This window comes from Euprymna scolopes, chromosome 12, assembly GCF_053919585.1.
Source record: "Euprymna scolopes isolate OS-2025 chromosome 12, ASM5391958v1, whole genome shotgun sequence".
In the NCBI taxonomy this organism is placed as follows: Eukaryota; Metazoa; Mollusca; class Cephalopoda; order Sepiida; family Sepiolidae; genus Euprymna; species Euprymna scolopes.
In genome coordinates this window covers 69154516-69170252 of record NC_136493.1, presented here as the reverse complement: position 1 = coordinate 69170252, position 15737 = coordinate 69154516, and the positions used below count along the sequence as shown (strand labels likewise).

The window sequence follows — 15737 nt, the reverse complement described above, 5'->3', positions numbered from 1 at the left end:
GAGATAACCTTTCTAGGGCAATTGCTCCTGACATATCAAAAGCCTTTGATAGGATATAGCATAAAGGTTTACTTCACAAGATCTCCAGCAATGGTATAGCTGGAAATGTCTTCTCAATTATCAAATCATTTCTCTCTGATAGGTTCATAATAGTAGTTGATGGGCAGAAATCAGAAACTCACAGTATTAATGCTGGAGTCCCTCAGGGTTCCATCTTGGGCCCAACTCTCTTCCTGATTTACATTAATAATCTTCCAAATCACATCCTTACATCATTTGTAGACATTTATACTGATGACACTACCATCTCTGGTAGCACATCTAAGACAGTAAACGACCAAGTTCTCTCCAATTCTCTCTCCTCTGATCTTGAGCACGTGGTACAATGGGGAAAGGAGTGGTTGGTTACTTTTAATGCGTCTAAAACCAAGCTTATATCTTTACATCATTAACACTCTGATCCCCATCTGGCATCAGTTGAAATGAATGGGTCTCGTCTTGGGGAGGCCTCATGTTTTGACAAGCATCTGGGCTTGACCTTTACTCCTGATCTGAAATGGAATATATACATCAAATCTGTTGCGAAAGCCGCTGGGAAAATGGTGGGATCCTTCTATCAATCCAGTAGATATCTCACTGCTGATGCAATTCTCTATCTATATAAGAGCCAACTTCGTCCAAGGATCGAGTACTGTTGCCACATCTGGGCAGAAGCTGCTAGAAAGGACTTATCCTGCCTTGATAGAGTTCAAAATAGACTTCGTAGCCTTATAAGAGATGTCCTTTTTTCTTCCCTGCAACCTCGTTCTCACAGAAGAGATTTAGCAAGTTTGTCTTTGCTTTATCGTTATTTTCATGGCAAGTGCTCAACTGAACTTCAATCTATGATCCCCTCTCGGTAAACTTTCACAAGAAACACTTGTCTACCTGAAAACACTATCAATAATTCCCCCCACTCTTTATCTGTGTCTAAACCTAAACGTAAATTCCATGAACAAAGCTTCTTTCTTAGAACTGCACGCCTGTGAAACTGTCTTTTGTTTTCCTGCTTTCCAGCTGACTACAATATGGTTGTCTTCATGTCCAAAGTAAACAAGTTCTTGATAAGCCGTTCTCCCTTAAGTTAACAAATTTACTGAATTTCCATTACTGACAATTACTATATTGTCCAATTGACTACTGTACACTCTTTAACCCTTTTCCTCGAGTGGCCCCTGGGCCTTGATAAATGGTGATGCCTATGAAAAAAAAAAATGTATGGTACTTATGCAGAATACTGATTGCACTGAAATAATAACGTTATTATTTAGAAACTTATTTTTAATGTGGGAGAATGGGCTTTTTTGTTAATTATTCTGAACTTTTACCTAATAATTTAATAAACAAAAGCTACCGTAAAAATTGAATTTAACTTGAAATTCATGTCTAAAAAAAGCGTCGCTCCGTACTATGCATAACGACTAAATTTATATATTAAGGTACAAAGTTAAAATCTAATGTTTCTTTTTTTTGGGGGGGGGGGAGATTTTTTTTTTTTTGTTAATCTAGCGGGTTTTCAAAATCTCGGTTACGAAAAGTAAAAAATCTGGCGATTTTCTGGAGATTTTATGTCCCGAATCTCGCGGGTTTTGAAAATCTCAGTTGGCAACACTGGCGCTGTCTGTAGCATAAACGACGGCTTCAACAAGTAAACTGCCTTCTCACATGGTGTACAAATCTTCCGCGGAAAATTTAAAATTAGATGAAAAAGAAATAAAGCAGGAAAAGAAAAGCACACCAAGTTGTGGGGGTGGGGGGTAATTTATTTATTTATTTTTATTTTTTCAGAACATAGAATTTTCTAATTTTCAAAAATACATTATAGCACTTTTTGGGTGGAAAATTTAAAATTAGCTGAAAAAGAAATAAAACAAGAAAAGAAAGCGGTAAATATCCAGATGTTATAATTTAAAAGTGATCACCCACGTTAAATAAACTTAAAAAAAAATCCCGCTAATCTGAAACAATAATTTTACGGTAGGAGGAAAGCTCGTTCAGGTCCGCCAAAAATAAACTTCAGCATAATCACACGTAAACTTCATTTGCAAGAAAGGGGTTACACATAGATTCGATAAAGTTGTCAAAAAACAAATATATAACAAATAAATGTTATCAAAGGCAAGATAAGTTACTTTTCTGCCAAACTGGATATATTTTTTGCGTTTTTATTCAATGTAACATGTTTATTCAGCTCGAAAAACATAGTGTTTTCCGATGTATTGGAAAATTCAAAATGGCGCCCGACTCTCTTTAACACGGTAAGTTTGGGAAAAGGTGTTATAAATAATAAACTAGACAGAATACTATTAAAAGCCCATCGAATATATGTCAACCTATGTCACGGTAACATATATTGAGCGAATTTCCAACAGTATTTTGTCTAGTTTTGTTTTTATTTATAACACCTTTTCCCAAACTTACCGTATTAAAGAGAGAGTCGGGCGCCATTTTGAATTTTCCAATACATCGAGAAACACTGTATATTTTTCGAGCTGAATAAACATGTTACATTGAATAAAGACACAAAAGTTTGGAATAAAAGTATCTTGCCTTTGATAACATTTATTTGTTATATATTTGTTTTTTGACAACTTTATCGAATCGTACAGTAATACAAACCCCGTAAATGAAAATGACCTTATCTGGAAGCGATTTACGATTTAATTATTATTGTTGGTGTAGATTTACAGAACGAGAAACATAACTTATGTAATATTCTGAATAAACAAAACAAAAAGGAAAATATCAAATTAAACGTGGTATGATTAATTTAGTTCCAAAGTAATTTAATTTTAATCCACTTCGTTGGAAGAAAAGGATATTTTCTACAAATTAATAAAAAAAAAAAAAGAAATTAAAGTAAGGCTTATTAAATACTAGCAGTTTTCCTAGAAGGATATGTTTGAAATAAAAAATAAATGGTTGTTAGAAAAAACTTTCGAGTCTAACAAAATCTAATTGAAATGTTTAAGTATGGACGAAGATGTCAAATTTACTTTTAATGTAACTTAACTTTTTAAAATTTTTATTAGTATTATTTATTTATTTTTTACCTTTCGGCAACGTAGAGTTTCCCTAGACCCAAGTTGTTCCGTTTGATATATGCTTCCACATCGGGTTGTTCACAAAGAATACCCTCGGAGGGTGGAGAAAAATTAGTAAGCTTCACCATGTGCCCTGAAACGAAGAAACTTGAACAATGATAATATTTTTAAAAGATGAAAAAAAAAAAAAAAACCAATCACAATTCTCGATACAAACAAACCTTAGTTACCTCCCTTAGTTTAGCTATCACCCTTCAGTGTTCTTCCCGCTAGATCTGGAGAGTTCTTTTGCAATCTAACGGGTAAAATTTTGATCTAGTGGCTAGCGGGTTTTTTTCTAAAAATTCTGAAGATATTGACACTCACACAGTGACTCACACACCCGCAATATTATATTTAAAAAAAATAAAAAATAAAGAAAAGCGCTTGAAAAAAAAAAAAAATTAAACTGATGAATCAGGTAGGTATTGTTTTTTGACTATTTATTTATTTTTTTTGTTTTTCACCATTTCTTCGATCAACCATTCTTAAAACTCGCTATAAATCGATTTTGATGTGGGGTGGGGGGTCCAGCCTCTAAAAAAGGATTTAAGCACTTTCCTTAATTTAAAAGTATTGGTACTTGTACAGTTTAATCAAGACATTAAAACATGAAAATATCGAAAAAAGTTATCCGTTTTTGACTGAAGATCTCCGAAAAAAAAAAAATTAATTTAATTTGATCAAGTGTTTTTGTTTTTTTTACAGCGGAAAAACACGTTCTTATGAGAGCGCGTTGAAGTCAGCCATTATGGAATTTGTTAAACAGGCCACGGGGACATAACTCCAGTTAAAGCGCCCACACTCCCTCCCCATCTTTAATACTAGCTTTTCTTGCTAAAAATCGAACCTTTTGCTCGGTATCATAACAAATTGTTTTTTCGCTGTAAAAAAAAAAAAAAAAAAAAAAAGTACTTGATGAAATTAAGTGAATTTTTTTTCCGAAGAACTTTGTTCCATAACGGATACGTGCAATATAACCTTTTTTTTTTCGATATTTTCAATTTTTTTAATGTCTTGATTAAACTGTACAAGTATCAAAGTATTTTTTCACTTGGTAAGGAGAGGTAATTGTTTGACCTTCCTAATAAATTATAGCAAAGAACAAGGCACAAAAGAAACACAAACTTCTTTTTAACAATAACAATGAAGAGTATTTTATTTGTAGCAGGAACTGGCAGGTCAGGCTACTAAAAGGGAAGAAGGAAAAGAAAGTTCTTTTAAGGTTGTCAAAGGTCAGTTAGTACCGTGTTGTCTCTGGCTGGATTGTTGGAAATGTATCCTCTTTCAGATAAATTCGACGCGAAAATAACTAGCCCGCAAAATGCAAAAAAAAATAAATAAATAAATAAAATAAAAGGATGAAATAAAAGGGGGGGTAAAGAATAAAATATAAAGGTCTTGTTTTAAAACGAAGAAGAGATTTTATTTACAAAAAGTTGGTTGCAAATTTTTCCCTTTGCAAGCATTAAATTCAAAAACAGAGAATGCCAAGGTAACAACATATAATGAAAAAAAAAAAACACGCTGGTTCTTATATTGAAAATGTATCAATGAACGAATACAATATAATTCAAATAGTAGTTCCTAATCTCTCAATCATATGCAATAAATTTTAGGAAGGTACTCACAAATTGATGACGGTCAGGTACGTGCTTTTTGCTTTTTTTCTCAATTCAAAGTCCTTTAAAATTTTACACTCCTTCTAAATATGTGCAAACCGTAGCCACGTAGTCTTCAGAAGTACACCTCATCGCGTCCCAGTGTTCTATTGCCTGGTATTCTTCTTTGAAGGAGGGCTCGTCAAAATTCCATATCTGCGCTAGGCAATGAAACCACGTCCAATATCCACATCGCCGGAATTCAAAAGAGACTGAATTTCACGCTGGGCTCGTGACGTCATCAAGGAGCTAGCATTGCTCTTTTTCTTTAAATTAAAGGGAGCTTCGTACGAACCCAAAATATACAAAACTAAGAATCATAAAAGATATGAAATACAGAAAATCAAATATAAAAACCAGAATAAAAATATAATAAATGTATAAACAGGGGGATACATAATGATTGGTACAAAAAAATTCCAACATTCTCCCCTAAAAAGAAATGGCAGTCAATCTGCAGTTGGATGACACTTGTAAATTTTATAATGCATTTTTTTTTTATATATATACATATACCACACAATGTACAGTCAGAAAAACTCCAGGAAACACATATCAGAACAAAAAAGCAGAAAAATTCAAATAAGATTATTCTATAAAAATTCACATGAAAACCTTCATGTTTTAGGTTTGAACAGAGGAGTACCTAACCAGATTCAAATTTAAAACTAATGATCAGATGCAAGGTTGCAACAGACTTTTGGACAGAGAATATTCCGCCAGATAATTAACTATTTGCATATAAAAGAGTATAAAGACTTGAGAAGTTCACCTACCATCCAACCTCCTCATCCTTATAGTATCTCTGGCGAACATGAAACAAACATCTCAGCATCAGAAAATTCATTTCTAAGTATAAGATGGTCCTGAGCGCCTCAGAAACATTCCTGGACAAATCGAGCTTGACTTCGATAACTCTTGCAATACCGCAGGAAGCTACGTTGAGGCAGATCTTTAAAATGCATTTAAAAACAATAACACCTGCATGTGACTCCAACCAGGAAACGTTCTACTTAAAGAAGCAACTTCATACAATGAAGGTTCTGCAAATAATCTCTGCACAACATGACCTACACTGTTGGAGGAACTCAGAGAAGCTGAACTACAAAACAATGTAGTCAGCAAATTCATCAGGATCCATCACGGGATTCTTTATCGAGTTGGATATAGTACTTTCTGCCCTATACCCTTGATGGAGAATTTCTCTCCCAGTGCTAACATTAGCACTTAAAGGAGTGCACAAAACTTGCACTTTCACACAGGATTCACTCCTGTCCTTTAACCACTTGCTATTGTCAGCACTACATGACCTGAGTAATGCTTCATAGTCATGACTAAGTCTCTCAGTGTTCTGACAAGGTTGTGGTAGATAACCACATATGTGAGTTTTCGAACTCACATTGTTAGAGGATAAAACAATCCCAACATTCCATGGAAATCGTTCCATGAATTTCTCAATATTCAAGTGATTCATGCCCACGCTTAACAAGTCGTGGACACGAGTGGTATCATTCATGATATCTGGGAAGCTCACTCCCAATACATTTTTCTTTAAAATATCACTGGCAAACTGCCCGCCAGAAAAATCAAACTTCAGCGCCTTACTATGCAGATCCCCTGAAGTGGCATTTACAATACTGTCTTCAGACTGTGATGCAGTATTTCCCAAGCCAAACTTGCCAGCACTCAGCAAACCGTCTTCAGAGTCTGGACATTTGGGTTTAGTAGTTGGTAACTCACCAAGCATCTCTTTGGGGTTTCGAATATCACAGGGTTGCACAAGGAATCACACTTCACACCATCTGCTAACCTCGAGAGAATGAATCGAACCTGGGACGAGAACACTGCAACATTAATAGCATCTGCTTCTACAAGTGAACAGTCCATGTCCTCACGCAAGGAACGATCACTCAACAACTCAGTTATGTTATCTACCAATGATAACCATTCAACATCGGCCTTCATTGTCATAAAGTAAGGTTTTCGTAATTCCCTCTGCAACTGCAACAAATCTAAAACGACGATAATCTTCCCTAAATAAAACTTTTGTTTCCTTACAAGGAATCTGGAAGAACGAGTGACCAACATCATGCAGCGTTTGTTTTTTAAAAAATATGGACTAACTTCAAACAAATACAAAAAATAGGTGTTCAAATATTATACACAAAAAAATGCACTCACAAAAGTTACAAAGGTATATGCAAAAAATTCCTTCCTCATAGCACAAAACAAAACAAGACCAATACAACATATTGAGCAGTGAAAATCTCAAGGGATACAACAATCCCCAGTTACAAATTAAAAGTGTCACTATGATTCAAAATTAAAATTAAGTGGATTTAAAATTAATTCAAACTTCTATATGGAAGTTAATTGACTGGAAATAAGAATAACGTTTAACACTCTTTATAGCAATATCTTCACTGAAATGCAACCGAGGGAAAGAGTGGGAAGAGAGTTTAAATATACAACTATGTCAGGGGAGGGTACATGCCACTAATATCACATGTGTATCTTCGAAAGAATCCAATAACCAAATGCAAATACGAGCTAAGACAAAGAAAAAGGAACTTGTTTTTTCACAAACTCTTAGTATAACACAGTCTGGTAAGCAAATCGGTATGAACTCGCTATTGAAAATTATCATAAATATCTTCAACGTATAAGAAATCTTTTTTTATAATAAAATACGAAAGTAATCTCACATATGCGAATTCAACAAGTTTTAGGTAAAGTAGACTTTAACGGATAATACAATATTTGTAATAATATCGTCCGGTTAATTCACAATCCAGAAACATTCAGTACATGTGAGAGAACGTACGTGTTCATTATAAATCAAAATAATAAGGTATATACTTATTCCTTTTTTTTCTAATATATTGGGGAAAACACGTACATTCAACTAACACCAGTTTCGGGCACAGCGTCTCTATTTACTTAGCTCCCCAAGAGGGCATAAAGGTCGGTTCGTAAAGTGGAGAAAATCCAGCTTCTAAAAAATATCGGACACGTTAGATTAGGGTGAAAAATCAAATTACCTCAGTCTAGCAGGATCTCACATTCACTGACTAGGGATAGTAAATGCTATAGTTTCTCCCAACGTAAACTGCAATACCCATGGAATTTCAACTAATGCAAATAAAATGTAAATTATATTCCGAAATAGGGTTACGAATGTTACACCTTCAATTCTAAAGGTAGAAAATGGAAAGTATATACGTATTGCTTAACCTCTTTTTATTAGGAAAGATATATACGAAAAATAGTAAAACTGAACATTTGGGAGTGCTTGAGTATAAGATATGCCTGAGCGATTAGATTGGGTTGACCTTCTTCTAATGGGTTGAGGGTACCGGATTGACAGTTCCTGGCTGCTGTTCCCGACTGGTAGTACAGGAGCCCTAACTCTTTGGTAGCGCTTAGAGCGGCTGTTCCATCAACAGTTGAATAATATCGGGTTGTTTGTAGTGCCATGACGCGCATGGAAAGGGACCCTGCACTCATCCCCGGCGGGCTTTCCTGAGGCCACAATCCTAATTGGAGAAAGGTCAGCTGATGGTCTACTTGTGATGCATGTCTGAAGCTCTGCATAACCTCTTGTTTAGCTCCCCCTTACCGAAATTCTTAAAAAAAAAATATGACGACAGTACAATTTAAAAATAAGCTTAAACCAGGATTAGGGACAAACAAATTCAACTTGCCTCCTCCCTTGAGGCTCTCATTCACAAATATCCGTGGGCTTAGAACTAACTTAGCTGATGTTGAAGCATTTCTCTTAACAAATACCCCGGATATCTTAGCACTAAGTGAGACTAACCTACACTCCTCCATTCCCTCTAACCACTTTAACATGCCTGGATATCTCCCACTCTGCCGTAAGGACTCTGACAGACATATGCACGGACTTGGAGTTTACATTCGTAATACCCTTCCCTTGACTAGAGAAACAAACCTAGAAACAGATGATCAAGCCTTTATGTGCTTTAGACTAAACATGCAACACAATATTAGCTACTATTATTTTCTCTACCGCTCTCCCTCGACTCAGGACTGCTCCATAATAAACAAAGTATCTGACAGCATAGACACGGCACTGTCCCTCGACACTAGCGCACAAATACATGTATTTGGTGACTTTAATGTCCACCACAAAAACTGGCTTGGATTCTCTACTCACACAAATGCAGCGGGCAGCACAACCCATAGCTTTGCTATATCTCACTCTCTATCACAAATTGTTACGTTTCCAACCCGTTTCCCTGACCAGGAAGAACAACACGCATCACTTCTAGATCTGTTTTTGACCACAGTTCCCGATGACTGCATAACGAAGACCCACAGCCCACTCGGGAACGCTGATCATGCAGTGATAATGGTTGAAATCGCCCTAAACTCTAGACCCAAAACTGAAGAGCCAGTGCTCAAAACAACGAGATATTATAATAAGGCTGACTGGGAAGCCATCAGGGAACTAATTAGAGATGCTCCATGGAAAAATATTTTCTCTCTCCCTGCTGAACAATGTGCAAACGAGACCACTGACTGGTTCAAAACTGCAATCGAAGCGCATGTTCCCATGCGGAAATTTTATAGTAAGCCCCACTCTCCCCAATGGTTTACGTCGACTTGTGCAACTGCCATTGCTCAAAAGCAGCATGCATACCGTAGATTTAACCGACATCAGTCCAGTTCAAATAGACTGAAGTATATAGAAGCTAGAAATAACGTTAAGAAAGAAATAGCGACAGCTAAGAGAGAATTTACGGAAACCACTAAAAAGCGCATCGAAGCACAAAAACTAGGAACTTGAGACTTCTGGAAAATCTACAACAGTGTAGTAAATAATGGGCAATCAACAATTCCCCCACTAACCAACAATCATGAGGTTGTCTCCTCAGCAGCCGACAAAGCTAACATGCTTGCCAGTCGGTTTGCCTCAAACTCCACACTGGACCCTTCCAACCACCCCCTACCTGACTTTCCTATGCGGACAGACGCCACACTAGACGATCTGAAAACTACCCCTGCTCAGGTGCATGCTATCATAAAAAACCTTGACACCTCAAAAGCATGTGGACCCGATCTTATCCCAGCTGTGCTATTAAAAAAGTGCTCAGCCGAAGTAGCTCCAGTTCTCTCCAAACTCTACAACAAATGCCTTAATGAAGCTTGCTTTCCGGGCTGTTGGAAAACTGCTTCTGTTGTACCAGTATTCAAGAATTCTGGCGAAAGGACAGACCCATCAAATTATCGCCCCATTAGCCTCCTCCCACTTTTTGCCAAAATATTTGAGACCATAATTAACCATGCTCTAGTCCATCATTTTACAGATGCTAAACTACTGACTGACAAACAATATGGATTTAGACAAGCCCGTTCCACAGCAGACATCCTAACTGTGATCTCTGAACGTATATACCATTCACTGGACAAAGCGGGGGAGGGCAGAGCAGTAGCTCTAGATATATCTAAGGCTTTTGACAGGGTATGGCATGAGGGTCTCCTCAGTAAAATCAGATCATACGGTATCACTGGTAGAATATTTAACATAATTAAATCCTTCTTAGATAAGAGAAAAATCCAGGTTGTCCTCGACGGTCGTACATCTAAACAATATGATATAAATGCGGGGGTGCCCCAGGGTTCTATCCTTGGACCTCTATTGTTCCTGATATTCATAAATGACCTCCCCGACAACATTGCCTCTGAGATGGGTATATATGCTGATGACACTACACTCTATGGCAGGCACGACAGGAAGACGAATGAACACATTTCTAAAGAAATGGCAGAAACACTAGAGGAAGACCTCCAATCTGTAGTGGAATGGGGACAAAAGTGGTTGGGCGCGTTCAATGCTGCAAAGACTAAACTAGTTTCATTCAATAATTACAAGAAACCCTCTCTACCACCCATAGCAATGGCCAACGACTCTTTATCTGAGAGTCCATCTTTCAAACTCCTTGGCCTAACGTTCACAGGAAACATGAGTTGGAACAATTACATTGAAGGCATTGCCAGGGCTGCTGCAAGAAAGGTGGGCTCTCTCTACCGTGCTAGAAAACTACTAACACCCAAAAGTATCCTGTACCTCTATAAGGCCACCATTCGCCCATGTATGGAGTATTGCTGCCACATCTGGGCTGGTGCATCTGCTACTAGTCTCTCGCTCCTTGACAAGGTTCAAAAGAGAGTCGCAAACCTGATAGGCCCTGAACTGGCATCTAAGCTTCAGCCTCTGTCCCATCGACGAAATGTTGCATCCCTCTGCCTTTTCTACAAGTATTTTAGTGGTGAATGCTCTGACGAACTGCAATCACTTGTGCCCCCACGACGTGAGCACCCTCGACAAACCCGACAGGCTGCTAAATCCCACCCCCACACTGTAGAGATCCCTAGATGTAAAAGATCTTTTTACTCCAATAGTTTCTTCTCCAGAACCGCTAGACTCTGGAATTCCATTCCAGGTCCCTGCTTCCCCAACAGTACTGACGTGCAGAAGTTCAAGTGTAACGTGAACCGACACCTTGCTGCCCAAATCCCTACATAGTACCCCAGTAGTTGTTGCCCCTGATAGTAGCCCCCTACACCAAAGTGGCAATTTGCCTTGTTTGGGGTGAAAATGTAATAAAAAAAAAAAAAAAAAAAATACTAGACATACCAAAAATATATTAGAAAGATATAAATAAAGACATTAGACGTACATAAAAATGCTAAATTCAGAAATAAACTAAATATAACATTCTAATCTCTGTACAGGCGTATTATGTTAAATTTGGGAATTTTAGTTTAGGCAAATGTTGAATGTCCGAAATACGCACAGAATTATAAGTCTCCTTAACTCAATGGAGATAGTAGTTGTCGAATTCTTTTAGGGGACGTTAAGAAATGCACTAAATTACAACTTAATGTAGGAAGGGAATTTAGTAGTTCAAATATCTATACAGACCGGTCATAAACCATTAGAAGCAATAATGAAAAAGGAATTGGGGAAATGCCCAAAGCAACTGCTGGCTTCATCTAACTTCAGGTGCCAAAATCCATCCCTTAGATCAAGAGTTGAGGAAACTTTGCTATCAGCAAGTTCTGGGAGAAGATCGTCCAGTACTGGTAACTGGAAATGCTCCCGTTTAAGAGCCTTATTTAATGGTCTGGGATCAATACATATCCGTAACTTTCCATTTTTTTTTATTACCAGTGACATGGTGTTGGCTTGTTCACTGGTTCAATTACCTTCTTTTTGACCAGTCTTTCTAATTCGGCTTTCACTTTTACCTTGATAGCCACTGGTATTCTTCGAGCCGCTGCAACATGTGGTGTTACGCTGGAGTTCACCTCCAGATGAACCTCTCCAGATAACGTACCCAATTCTTCCTGGAATACATCCTGAAATTCGGATATGATGCTCTCCGGGTGCTGGCTGCTGTCTTTTTCAGATATGTTTGCAACCCTCTTAAATTTGTCATTGTTCACACTAATGAGTGCCATTTGCTGGATGGCATTCGCTCCAAGTAGTGGATGGAAGTCTTCTTTTACAATGACAAACTTCACTGCATACTTGAGTTCAGTTTTTAGGTTTATCATTTTTATCCGACGTTCTCCTAACGGTTTCATTTGTGACCCGTTCCACATGACAAGGGTCTTATTGGATTGCTCAAGTTTTTTCCCACCACATGTTTCTCGTTCAGGATGTTCACTGAGGCTCCACTATCTAGCTGAAAAACAACCATCATTTCTGTCTTTATCAATTCAGGTCTGATGGAATTGATTCCTTCTTTCGTGGTCACACTGGCCACATGTCCATAGTCTGAACTATCATTACTGCTATTGCTATCATCTTGTTTTCCAACAAACTGAATATTCTTTTTTCTTGATTTGCATCTTTTGCAAAGTGGTGCTTTCCATTGCATTTCAAACACGTCTTCCCAAAAGCTGGACAAAACTCTTTTCCGGGTTCATGTCACAATGCACGCGCCCTACACCCTCTGTTACTTTCTGTGGTTGTTGGCCTTCCCTTAGGTTTCAAGTCCACTCTGTTAACTGTCTCGGGTCTCAGAATTCTAGACTGTAGCGTTGCATTTTCCGATAATTTGCATATGTCTATGCATCTATGTAAGTCCAACTGTCTCATTTTAAGCAGTTCTGCTTGGGTGTGGGGGTTGTATACTCCAAGAATTATCTGGTCTTGTAGTATGGAAGAGACGCAATTCTCACAGAAATTGCATGTCTTTATCAACATACGGAGTGCCGTGATAAATGCTTCCACGGCTTCACCTTCTCCCTGTTTTCTTGTGTGGAAGATAAATCGTTCGTATGTCTCATTAATTTCTCTGATGGCATACTTATCGAACGCTTGGAGAATTTCATTGGGTGTTCTCTCTTCTTCCGGAGTCCGAAATTGAAACCAATACAATCTTGTGTTTTACGTCCGATTAAATTGGCTTTTTTTATATTCTTTAAACGCAAATAGATCACAATGACCAGATCAAACAAGGCAAACTTTTTTTTTTGTGTGTGTGTGTGTCTGTACGAAATGTAAAACAATAAATCAAACATTACTTATCTTTGTTTATTTTTCTTACAATACATTTTCCATTTTGTATTCTTCCTAGAACTCTGTCCATCCAACCGCTGCCAACCATGTTTCATTATCTTTAAATGAGGATTCCCATTAATGAAAACAACACAACGCGTACACTTGGTTTACTGGCATCTTCTTTTATTCTCACACCATTCTTCACAGTACAGGTCTGTCCTTGCCAAGGGACGTTACTCTAGAGGTGTAACCTGAGATTAGTTCCTCATGCAACACTGACGTTCTCTCAAGACTTTTAGGGAGCAGATGAATCAATGCACCCTGTTAGCTGATAGGTCAGCCTGTGGCCGGAGAACTCAAAAGGGGGGGGGGCATTGCTTCACCAGAGAAAATAGTTCTCTGTGACTGCTACAGGTTAATAGTCGAAATATGTAAAAATAGCAAACAAAAAAAAAAGTAGAATTTAATTATCTGCTGATCAGTATACATTTAACGTGCCAAAACTAAGTTATTTTCTAATTTCAAAATATGTTGATTAAAGTGATTTTTACACACTGAATAAAAAAATAAACAAATCGTCGCTTATGGCTTAACAAGCAGGGAGGCTTAATTCCTGAAAAGTTGTAAATAAATGACTTATTCTACCATTAACCCTAAGTTCGATTTAGATTTAGAGTTAGCGGTAGTCATAGAGTTTTTAAAATTCTTTAAGAATGAAGTCCCCAACCTTAAGTGAGAGGCAACAAGTTATTTGTTGTAAAGACAGCTAAAAGAAATTAAATAAAAAGAACTTAAACACTGTTTCAGCACGTATAAAAGACACTTAAATTTTATGGCATTTGGTATCAGGTATTTGTTGATTTTTGTCATTGTTTACAATTTCTCGATTGTTAACTGTTCTGCACTTAAACTGATGTCCATGTTGTTCCTACTTGCCTCCCCAAAGAGCTAACATTCATGTTTCTATCTATTTTTACTATTATTATTACATTTAATTGTCAGCGTGAACCACCATTTCTAAGACTCAGCATATGTTAACACATCAGTAAAGTTTATTGCATTTATTTTTTAGCAAACATAAAAACAGAAACTTTTTCACATGTAAAAACCTGAAACCCTAAAAAGAGGCACTCGGGATTGAGGCAACAGTTTTTAATCTTCAATCTTAAAGGATTTCTCCTTCATTTACCAAGGACAGACAAGATAAAGTATAGTGTAGAATAAGAGACAACGAAATGGAGTTTCACTCTATATTAATAAAAAACTTTATTTGTTATCCTCATTAGTAGCGTTAGTAGAGGAGGAACGGGTTGGTAGAAGGAGAGAATAGTTCAATGTTCATGTATGCTTGTATTTATCGTAGTCATGAAAAGAGTTCCTAATGTGAAGAAGAAGATTAGACATTAGTCAGGCCTGTTGAAAGAGAAAGAAAGAGAAAGGTGTTCAGTGCATACGTCATGGAAGCGTGTGTCTGATAGTAGAGACGGAATAAAGGGTGTGTCTCGGTGTGTCGGTGTATCGACGATAGTAGTAGTCCTGCAGCATGATAAACAAAGTTTGTGCGGAAATAAATGTGAATTAGAAGGTTGCCATTTTAGCTTGTTGTACTCAGGTTCGGCCTGGGGCCAAAGCTCCCAGGCTAATGTGTGCTGCCAGCTGAAGCCAAGCGGAAAGAGAGTTAAGACTTTCAGATTTCGCCTTTTATCTACTCAGTCATGTGATTGAGAGCTGACTTGTGATTGGATGAGTCAGGGAGAAAATGGATTTCAAATCTCGAGTTGCGAGAATTAGCTCTTGCCTGTGATTGTAGTGAGTTTTGGCTGCTACAATAGTATCAAAACAGATACTATACTTTAGTGTTAATTTTATTTAGAAAAGTAAAATATAATACAAATAAACCAAAAATGAAAAGATATTGGAAAATTAACGAATATTTAAATTGTAATTTTTTTTTCATTTTAAGAACTGACAAAAATATACTCGATTGTGAATGGTGGTGGGCATGAAAGGTGCTGTCAATTCAATGTATTCCAGGGATTTGTAACAATTTAGGACTCAAGACTTAAGCATTTTTTTTTTTTTTGCTTTGGGAGATAAATTCTGCATGTTTTACTTTTTCAAGAGATTTTTTGTGGTTTTATGGCATTGTTAGTGAGACAGAGTTAGACAGATCTTAAAGATTAGTTACCTGTCCCAAAAAGTTAGAATTGTCTAGTGTTAGAGAACAGTCGCCTATTCTTGTAAGTAAGTAAAGATGAGATAGGATAGTCCGAGAATTCGAACCTGGGAAGCTAGATTTGGAATTAAGATTCAGGAAAATTCCGATCATAAGTTTCAAAAAGGAATGCATTGTGAGTAATGTTATTGAAAAACTAATTTTTTTTTTTATATAGGCATCACCACTTATCAAGGCCA

The 15737-nt window shown here is 37.1% G+C and overlaps 2 protein-coding genes across 5 annotated transcripts in view; one reads left to right on the top strand and one right to left on the bottom strand.

Moving 5' to 3' along the window:
• LOC145291325 (methylosome subunit pICln-like) overlaps positions 1 to 3311 on the bottom strand; it is an 82250-nt gene extending 78939 nt beyond the window's left edge. The window contains exon 1 of one of the 3 annotated variants that reach the window (XM_080137073.1): positions 3093 to 3311. In XM_080137073.1, coding sequence (XP_079993199.1) covers positions 3093 to 3211 — 119 coding nt within the window. In that variant the 5' untranslated portion in view covers positions 3212 to 3311. The remainder of the gene's footprint in view (positions 1 to 3092) is intronic. The other 2 variants (XM_080137072.1, XM_080137074.1) reach the window with 2 other exon arrangements.
• Positions 3312 to 3354: 43 nt separating this feature from the next.
• The window catches only part of LOC145291323 (transmembrane protein 164-like), a 244579-nt gene continuing 232196 nt past the window's right edge, over positions 3355 to 15737 (top strand). The window contains exon 1 of one of the 2 annotated variants that reach the window (XM_080137070.1): positions 3355 to 3543. The gene's annotated coding sequence lies outside the window, so the exon portion shown is untranslated. The remainder of the gene's footprint in view (positions 3544 to 15737) is intronic. The other variant, XM_080137069.1, reaches the window with a different exon arrangement.